At 48.5% G+C, this 10,014-nt stretch overlaps 1 protein-coding gene across 4 annotated transcripts; it reads right to left on the reverse strand.

The window, feature by feature from the left end:
* Positions 1-4,841: 4,841 nt before the first annotated feature.
* On the reverse strand, positions 4,842-9,952 carry LOC8025589 (cytochrome c oxidase subunit 6C-1). Of its 4 annotated transcripts, none has more exons than XM_029973010.4 (4): positions 9,915-9,943; positions 8,426-8,540; positions 8,180-8,340; positions 4,842-4,982 (listed from the first exon to the last, which is right to left on the reverse strand). In XM_029973010.4, exons 2-4 carry the CDS (start codon positions 8,450-8,452, stop codon positions 4,904-4,906), a joined length of 267 nt encoding a protein of 88 aa, XP_029828870.1. In that variant the 5' UTR covers positions 8,453-8,540; positions 9,915-9,943; the 3' UTR covers positions 4,842-4,903. The 4 variants fall into 4 exon arrangements, with proteins under 4 accessions (XP_029828870.1, XP_029828871.1, XP_002409523.1 ...); XM_029973011.4 differs by lacking the exon at positions 9,915-9,943 and adding an exon at positions 9,850-9,867; XM_002409479.5 differs by lacking the exon at positions 8,426-8,540 and having other exon boundaries at positions 9,915-9,952.
* Positions 9,953-10,014: the final 62 nt, after the last annotated feature.

Here is a 10,014-nt window from a genome sequence, read left to right on the forward strand (position 1 = left end):
GCGGCTGCGGTGCCCGTGGCGACCCGCCTCTTTCTCTACTCCTTTCATTTTTTTTTTTTGTCTCTCTTACTTAGAGGGCGGTGTTTCTTTTTTATCCTGTAACTGCCTTGTGAATATATTTGTACATTTGCTCCATCATCTCTCTGTATAGAAGAAAAAAAAATACACTAGATGAACCACAGACACTATGCTGCAGATTGTAAGGAAGAAAACTTTTTATGGTTTGTTGTAAGTTTTCATACCGGTATTAAAAACTGTCACTTGAACACATTGCACCTCTGGCACCTGTGTCATCCATGCCGCTTGGCACACCTGTTCTTCTCGGAAGTTTATACTTGGAGATACCCGACTTGGAGTGGTGAGCTGCATCAGGTGCCATTGTGGTAGCCTTGCTGCTGAGTGGCGCATACCTTCGGCAGCATACATTTCGCACTGTCGCTCTTTTTTTCTTGGCAAGAATGAGTAGGAATGGCCACCGGCATGATGCAATGGCATATTACGTGCAAGCCATGTATAGGTATTATGCCTCTTTTCAGATGACGTTAGCTTGACCGCGTAGCTGTGGTCCAAGACTACATGCTCGTGTTTGGGGTCAAGAAACATAGAACGGGCTGCTCAATGATAGTTAAAAATGTTGATTGTCTAGAAAAAAAATAACTTTTAGTCTTTCCACTTTGGTGAAGAAGGATCAGCGAAGCTGTACTATGGTGAGAATGAAGTAATGGCTGGCCGTAAGTCGGCAAGCCAGAGCGGAAAGGCTCGAAAGGTTGCGCCGGCAAACACAACACTCTGGACAGCTACCGCCATCTATGAGCGACGACAGCAATTAGAGTTTTGTGTCGACATTTCTTTTGCGGGGGACACGACCCTGGGGAAACTAGCCCTTAACAGCTCTGCTGTAAAAAAACAAATTTCCTGGAGATTACATGAAATTGGGGGCTTGCAGTACTCTTATAAGAACATACAGAAAGTCGATTGTTTCAAAGAAAGCTTTAGTGGGTATGGCATTTTCCATGCTTTTGAGCTGCCTTTGGTGCAGCAGTCCCATAAGGCCATATTTGGAGCACAAATTGATGCCGCCGAGTCAGATGTTTGTTTGCATACAGTTTGGTGAAAGCTCGACTCCAATGCTGAGCTTGTCATGCCTTATGAGGTATGGCGAAAGAGAGAATAAACATCTTTATTATGAAAAAGCGATGGCGAGGGGTCCTTAGTTCAAGACGCCTTGAGCCTTCCCCGTTTCCACAGCCCTCGACACGAGCATGAGCTGGTCATCGAGGTTGGAGCTGGTCAGTGCTCTCTCCCAAAGCTTGTATGAAGATTGGAAGGGGTTAGACAATTGGGTGGGATTTTGGTCGCATCCTCCTACCATATGAAAGAGGGTCCCAGGAGCTCCGCAAAAGCGGCATAATGGGGAATAGAGGGTAGGGAAAAAGATATGGCATTTAGTGGGATGAGGGAAGGTGTTAGTTTGTAGGGCACGGTGATGTCGTTCCTGCTCTTTCGATAGTTGTTTATGTGGGGTTGGGTAGGTACGTCGCTCCAACCTATAGTGCTGCGTTATCTCTTGGTATGTTACCAATGGGACCGGCCGCTCCTGCTCGTCTCCCAGGGCCCGGCGGGATAACTCTCGGGCCAAGAGGTGGGCGGTTGCATTGCCCGGTACAGAGGAGTGGGCGGGTGCCCATATGATAGTAAGGGGTCTATCTGGCGGGTGTTGGGAGATAATCCATTCTGTTGTACGGCGAATTCTTCCTCTGGAGAAATTACGGCACGCGTGCTGCGAGTCTGTAATGATGACTTCGGCTGTAGTTTGCGCGATGGCAAACTTTAGCCAGTAAAGTATGACTGCTAGCTTGGGCTGTTAGCATGCGTCACACAGTATTGGCGCACAAATGAACAGCAGTATGATGCTCATCCTGGTCGAAAGAGACGGATTGAACCGGGGAACCCCTGGCTTCTGCAATGCGAGCTACCACTTCACGTGCTTTGATCTGCGGTGCGCTTGACTATCAATCTCCCCATCCAACAAAACGGGGTCTAGCTAGGGTGTAGTATTGGCTAGGCCTGTGGTTCCCTCGGAAAGTCTGGCCAGGGTGGCAAGATGCATTGCCCAGAAGCAGCAAACTGGGCATCTTCTGAAGGTTTGTGACCTTCGCCATGATGGTAAGTTTTTTATCCACACCTGGTTTTGCTCCAAACTGCATATAATTTACCTTTGTTTAATGGGATCACCGTTCAGGTATTACATTAATGGTTGCGCAGTGCTTACTTTGATGATCCTCACTGTGGAACTGAATGCTCAAGGGAAGTTATATTCCATGTCTTACTTGGTGCCCAACACTAGGGAGTACTCACTGGCAGCCATAGTTGTGTGTGCGACTGCTAACCACGTGCCAACGGCGATCTGCCACACTTCTTTTGCAGCGTGAATTCCGCACCATCAAAATTGCCCGTCTTGGCATCCTATTAATGTGAGCTTGTTCTGAGGGGAGGCACTCACTTGATCGAATGACGTTTTAGCGAACGCCCACGTTTCATCGAACGACACTTTAGCGAATAGTCGGACGCCGCGAAGCGACGTTTTCGGGTGGGCCAAGTGAGTTCATATTTTTGTAATGAGTTGCCGTAGACTGTCGCCGCGAAGCGGCGTAAAGCGCAGCGCGACGGATGGGTTAACGCGCGCCCCCGTTATTCGCTAAAACGACCATTCGCTCAAATGTCGCCGTTCGCTAAAATGTCATTCGCTCTTGTGATAGGGACCCTGTTCTGAGCATGTGCTCGTCACTCTCAAATATGGCGTCCAGTGAATACCCCCTATTAATGCATGCTCATTCCGGGCATGTGCCTGGAATGAGCATGATCTTAAATGTGGCATCCAGTGAATACCCCCTATAGGGGATATTCATCGGACGTCATATTTGAAGGTGCTGTTAAAGGGATACTTCAACGAAATTTGAAATATACCTGTCGAGTTCACAAATAGGCTGAATATGATCCACAATATCCGTAAATGACAATCTCACGTCTGTATTTTCAGCCCGATGGCTGTATTTTTCGTTATGAACGGTCCACTCTGGCAAACGCTCGGAGAGCAGCCAGCGGAGAGCACGTTGCATCCCCCAAAATTGTGGCGTAGATTGTCTCGGGACCTTACGTACTGATGCAGCGGAAGTTGCGAGCTATCCCAGCCATTCTCGCTCTGTGGACGTAGCCCATGATGAGCGCCACTGCGCCCCCTGTCTAAGGTCATGTGACATTCACACGGCTTTGGATAGGCCCTGATGGCTTGTAGCATCTGCTGAAAGCAGCTGAAGCACACCAGCGATCGGGCCACCGCAAGTAACCCAGCAGCTGCCTTTGTACGAATTTTGAGTGACGGGTTAATTTATAACCTTGTAGAGGGACAATGACGACTTCTGGGTCACACAAAAGACAGTTTTGGGGAGAGGGGGTTCCTCCTTCAGCTCTTCCCTCGTCGTGGCCGGAGGCGAGACAGTTATTGTCACTACCCGTCAAGGTTCCTAGACTGGCATTACGAACGAGATGTTAGCTACATTCACCAGGTGCTCTTTGCTAATCGTTTAATTCGTTTTAAAATTCCTTTCTGCGTCTTTTTCAAGGAGATATTGGTGTGTCTGATGTGATAATGCCCCCTGAACACGAATAGACAAAGAAATAAGCACCGAAATTTTGTTGTAGTATCCCTTTAAGAGTGCATGCTCAGAACGAGCTCCCATTAATAGACTGCCAAGTCTTGACAATCTTGATGGTATGGAATGCACTTTGCAAAAGAACTGGAAGCTTGCCATCATCACGTGCTAGCAGTCGGACACAACCATGGCCGCCAGTTGATACTGCCTATAGTAGCTACTCGGTTGCGCCAGAGCCAACGAGGTAGAGGAGCGATAAACTGGTATCCCGTTCACCAGGCAAAAGTGACCCCCACTTGGCTGCCTCCATGTTGTACAATTTTGACCACTAGACACGCGACGTGACCTTACCAAATGTCGAGGCTTTTACGCAGAACTGTGCCGAAATTTGTATTGCAATTGCTGTAAAAAAACATGATAAACCAATTTTTCAATACTGTTAGCCCCAGAGATCAGTGTAGCTCCGATAAAAATGCAAAATACGGCACCGCGGCCGACGGCATCTAGCGGAGGCATTGCGAAGCTGCCAGTTTTTGTCGTAAAAGCACGTTTTAAACGATCATTATCTCCTCGGTACTGTTATTAAAGACCACTAAGCAATTATCTGCGCGCGGTGCTGTTAAAATCTAGGTGTGAAACTACAAGGTCACGTGTCTAGCGGTAAAAAATGTGCAACATGGTGGCGGCCAATTGGGGGTCACTTTCAGCTGCCAGTTTATCGCTCTAAGGCCCTCTACCTCATTGGCCAGAGCGCGCACAAATGAACAAGATCAGGCCAGATGCTCCCCGCCAGCCACTTCAACTGTGTTGTATGCAAGCAAGGGCTTGGTGCTCAAATAGGCTGCAGAAGCAAGGTGTATATCATTCTAGTAAATGACTCCAGACAGCCTGCCTAGATTGAAGATAAGAAATTTTGTGGTGCTCTAGCTAGCCAAGGACTCCCATGCAAACTACTCGGAGAGCTTCTAGCAAGTTGGGCGTTTGTAGACACAGCGAACCACTGGGCCGCTAGGATTTTGTGAAGATCACCCCCAAACCAGGTGGTCCAATCCAAAATATGCAAAGTGAGCACCAGTCGTTTTCATGAGCTGGTTTCGCTGCATTCACACTACTTACTGCACCAACGAGCCTTGCAGTCGAAAGAAAGTCTTCCAAGTATGTAGCAACAAATCAGTAATCCATCAAAGGTTCTACTGGATGCACATAAGTGCCTTTATTAACTGGCGAGACGGAAGGTTGGGGGTACATCATCAATGGCCCGGGCCTGGGTTTGACTGGAAGAGCCCGAGCTTGGTCATCCGCTCGTTGTCGGCCGCCGCATCGTAGGTTCTGTGTGAAGGGAAAGACAAATGTGTCAACAAAAGAATGTCATTGCTGTGCCTTGTCAAGGGTCAACAAACAGTTCTGAGAGAGAACTGTCTTCCATAACCAGTTGGCAAACAGTCCGACAGAACTAGCGACATATTCGTTTCAAGATCATTCCAATAATTGCCTTCCGTGCGCTACCATCTTTGTCCACAGGGCTGCGGAACATTGGACGCTACACACGCGTCCGCAGCCCAGTGATTCCGCCTTTCTTGCCTGGATGATAAGTACTAGAAAGAAAAATAGTGCTCATCAAGCACACTAATACTAACCTAGAACGAAAAAATGAACTTGCCGTAACTCTGTGCTTCTTGCCCTGCTAATGGCTATACTAGCATACACCTTATTTTGGCTGCAGCTCTACGGTAAGGTCCCACATTAGTGAAGTTGCAATAGCCTGCGGGTACACACCAACCACGGCTTCCCCGCGAATTCACCGAGGTGGCCACGTGCTTAACCGGTTTTGCACAAAGTAAGGACGAAGACTATACAAGGTTCCGGTGGGTGATCAACACGTTGACCGCATTCTTTCTCGAGTAGATCAGAGTTACTCCCGTGGGCAGTAACGCGCGACGACACAGACAGGGCGACGCCGGTGGGTTTCTCAAACACCGAGGAAGCAAACTTTTACTCCGCAGCGAGATGGAGTAAATTCGAAACGTGACCGGTGTTGTCTCGTACATTAAAGGTGCCCTGCAACAGGGGTGGAACTCATGAAATGTATTTGGGAGCAGCCACGGGAGCAGCTGAAACCGCTGTTTTGGAGCAGGTTGGGAGCAGCTAAAACTACATTCTGGAGCAGGCTAGGAGCAGCTCAGATCAGTTTTCACTGCACTTCAGCTTGTGTCTTAGACGAGCACGGGAGCAATTTCAATTGTGCTTAGCAGCACAGATGAACATGAGTGGTTAGGGACCTAGGTAATGGGATAACAGTGTAACAGATGCCAAAACTTGAAACTTTGTAAGCCTTAATGAGAACCAAAAAGCAAGTACCATATGTTTCTGAAGATGGTGTCCTTGATATTTTCTGAGTGGATTTCAGCTGCTCAAAATGCAAACCAGCACTGCTTATCGCACAACCCCCACGTGCTCGACATAGTAATTATATGTGCGAACCACATGACGTGCGTAAGCAACGGACGTGCAGTTGCGTGGAGGAACAGGGCAACAAATTTCGAGTTTATCCTATTGTGCAACTCAATATCGAAGCAGCAGACTACAATTAATGGAGTTATCGTATTCAAAGCGATTAGCGGGAGCAAGGTTAAAGTACGCCGAGCAGATCTACCGCTCGCGTGACAGCAGCTGGCAGGCAAGGTTCCGGATCGGACCGCGTTTTAGTTCTATCAAATCGCAATTATCTTGCAGGAATGCTGTTTCAACTTCTAACGATGAAGTACTAAAAGGAGTATTTTGCTCATTTGTTTTCAATTGGCTGACGTCCGGATCCCGGGCTGCAGAGCCTCAGGCAATCTGACGCTTAACGACTCGACCTCACCTCGGTCGACTTGCTTACTTATGGTTGAAGAATAACAGTCCAGTCGCAGGTGTAGCGATTCGAATCCGATCCCCGAGTTTTTTCGCGCGCTTCCGACTCGGGATACACAGGGAGAATAAACAGAACAAAGGATTGCAAGGCCGACCAAGCTAAACGGGCTAATTGTTGCCAATCGAGTCGATAGGAACCGAAACCAAGACAAAATACTTTTCTTTTTTTTTTTTTTGGCACACGTTGTGCGATTTGGTGCATAATGGCGCAAGGTATTGGCTGTGGCGCAGTTTCCGTGAAATGGCGCAGGATGGCGCAGACAAATGCGTCTGGCGCAAAATGGCGCAAATGGCGCAGCCGTTCCACCCCTGCTGCAATCATATTTAAGCGTCTACCTTTTTTGCGGTTTCCATGTCTCTTGAGGTTCGGGCAAGCCAGCGGGCACGGAGAGAGTAACTAAATATCAGTGCGTCATATTTTAACCGGACGACGCAGAAACCTCCTCCACCTCCGGGGGTGACCCGCGGTGCCGAAAGCGCACAATATGCGACATTGTGACGTTTTAGGTCCCGGCCTTTTATTGGTCAGAGCCGCCAAAAGCTTCTTTTTAGTCGAAATACAAAATATAAGTGGCACGAGCCGTTTCAATTATTCATAAGTAGTTTTTTTCAGTATTTTAGATCAGAAAAGAAACAAATGAAGTTTATAAAGTACGGAAACAAAAAATGACCCGTTGACATACCCGCCACCAAGCGGTGGAAAAGGCGGCACATACTAGAAAGGTGTAGTGGGATCAGGCACTGACGAGCGGCGAGCATAGAAAGGTCCCGGATGTATGTGGCGGCGCTGCAGTCTGGGATCCGACCGGTTCCGAAGGCCTTCAGCGAGCAGCTTTGGCTTGCAGTTTGGCCCTTTGGCGGTACGGCGGTGCGAAGTGGCTCCCGTTCTGAACTGATCTTTACCCAGTGTTTGCTGTCGTTTGTGGCCAATGAAGCGTCATGCCGGATTAGTGTTTAATCGCGCAGCAAATACAATGAGAGCTGCCCGCTTCACACAGCCTATCCAGAATATGCTTTAACGGCCCTCTCGAGCCGTCGACACCCAGTGCGGCAGCCGTGAGCACTCGCTGAGCTCACTACTTCTCCTCTAGTTCACGGCCACTCAGGCGACCAAGGACGTCATGCAGGAGGTTATTTTTTGCTTGTTTTTGTAATTTTAATTTGCCCATAACTTTTAAAATAAAGCGAAGTTTGAGGAGAGGAAAGTTTCATTAAGTTACCAGATTCAGTGCGCTCAGGTTCGGTGCAAACTAAAAACCGGTAAAAAAAGCCCTCGAAGGGCCCCTCTAAGATGCTCAAAACGCTTCTCCGACTAATGCGCTTACTACGTCCTCGAGCTGTCGCCCACCACGGTCTTGGCAGGTGGCACAGCGGTAGAGGTGCGTGCAGTAGGTCACTGTAATGCTTCACAGTTCATGGAAGCTTTGGCAGCCAGGATGCTGCAACGACTGCGACCGTCGCGGCAGCGATTGCGACATCCGACGGTGTCGGCACTTCAAGACCCCTTTCGAGTCGTGGGCGGTACAGAACGCTACACAGACCGGTCAAGGGTTTTAGCAACCGCAGCAATGTAAGACCAGCTCGACTACCATGTGACCTCCATTGGGACTCACTTGTAGAAGTCGGCATAGGCCTTCTTCCTGGCTTCGCAGACGCCATAGTGCCACGCCACGCCGCCGACACCGGCTAAGGACAGGCAAATGATGAGGTGCTTGCGAATGTAGCTCTTCAGGAGGCCGTGGAACTGGGGCCGAGCCAGAGCCATAGTCGTCGCCTGCGGGAGAAGCATGAAGAGTACAAAACATAGAAATCAGAATGCGGTATCGTCAGATGGGGGCAGATGATGCACAAGCTCTAACCTGCTGTCCAGAGCGGTGTATAGACATAGTTTGCTCAATGGGAGGCGCGGGCAGAGTCGGGGCGTGCACCGTACTCGGGAAAAGGGATTGACATGCTCTCTTGGACAACCAAAAGCTGAAAAAAATACCCTAGCGGTATAGCGAAAAGCAGTTTTGATCACTTAAATAAATGCGTAAGAGTTAAATGTAGTAACCCTTTTTGGTTGAAAATAGGGTGCACATGATGGTTCCATTATGATCATGCAGAAAGATGCAAGAAACGAATGCGCCGCTCGAACTCTCTTTCTCTCGGACAGTGTGTGGCTGCTCGGACGGTAGATTCCTGGCCCTCAGCGCCTAACGTACTGATTATGTCAATCGTTCCGCTAGTTGTGCTCTTCCACCATGATCTTGGATGACCGTGATTGAAACATCACGTGCACCATATTTTCAGTCACCGAGAGTTATTCCGACGCACTTATTAATTTTGTTTCTCGCGACCACCGCCAGGGTATTATTTCCGGCTCCTGGTTGGCAACATTTGAATTTGTGAAGACGCCCTGGAACGCGCCCAGCCCGCTTTCGGCCAATAGCGCCTCCTCATTTGTTTCCTATACTTCCAATGAATGGCCAAACTCTCTACATATTGGGCTCTGCTGCTGTCCTCAGAAAGGCCATATTTGTGGAATGCGCGTTGCGGAAACCCGCCGTCAGCACGCACTCAGCTATGACCGCCAGTGAAACATCCCCTATAGTGAAATAAGCTGACCGTTAATGTTTAAAATAACAAGCTGTAACCAAACCAAGACTAGAAGACTGACTGCTACGGACTCCACGGCAGAAGAATAAAAGGGGGAAAAGGGAAGGGGGGGGGGGGGGGGTGATTAGAGTGAGAGACGAAGTGAAGATTCTAGTGGAAAAAGTGGTTCTTAATCACCAAGCTCACTACGCCGAGTTAGTGATCAACAAATTGCTTGGCCAAACACGACAGGCATGCGTCCTGCTCGCACACGGGGCTTACTCAGCATGGGGAAGAATTTGCAACGGCCGTAACGGCCGGGCCCCGAAATCATACAAAATATGAGGTCTTCGTGATAACTTGAAAACCAAAATCGGTCGAGTGCCAAGGCACGCCGTTTACACGACATCGCCAAGTGTGGCAACCGAAGAGGGACAATATGTCTAAACTAATTCCTCTATTTGAGTAACAACAGAATATACGGCCTACAAAAGAGACAAAAAATTGTCTATCTAGAGGTTAAGACACCACGGGCTTCGAGAAATTCACCAACTCTAGCCCGACAAAGTGACCTTCAGGAAAAGGTAACCCTCATGTAGCGGTGTGGGTTGGAGACTCGTTTTGGGTGGCGGGTAAAAACCTAGAACGTGAAGTCGTTACTGCTTTAGCTGAAAAAGATCTGAGCTAACTCGGACTATGAACATACCTTTGGTTTATTGGCGAAATGAGACCACACACCACGCGAAAGTCCACTAAATCCGATACACTCACCGTTTCGATCGTGTTCCCAGGGTTCCCCTGACGAATGGACCGCAGAAAGTTGGTAAAATTGAAACAAAATATAATTTAAGATTTAATTATTTTTACAACA

This window comes from Ixodes scapularis, unplaced genomic scaffold, assembly GCF_016920785.2.
Source record: "Ixodes scapularis isolate PalLabHiFi unplaced genomic scaffold, ASM1692078v2 PGA_scaffold8__174_contigs__length_109621045, whole genome shotgun sequence".
NCBI classification, from domain to species: Eukaryota; Metazoa; Arthropoda; class Arachnida; order Ixodida; family Ixodidae; genus Ixodes; species Ixodes scapularis.

Excerpts from the sequence above, each read along its gene's own strand:
- LOC8025589 (XM_029973010.4), bottom strand. The coding sequence starts at position 8,452 with ATGTCTATACACCGCTCTGGACAGCAG. Across the intron at positions 8,341-8,425 it reads TACACCGCTCTGGACAGCAG|GCGACGACTATGGCTCTGGC; the intron begins GTTAGAGCTTGT and ends CTTCTCCCGCAG. Across the intron at positions 4,983-8,179 it reads GCCTATGCCGACTTCTACAA|AACCTACGATGCGGCGGCCG; the intron begins GTGAGTCCCAAT and ends CCCTTCACACAG.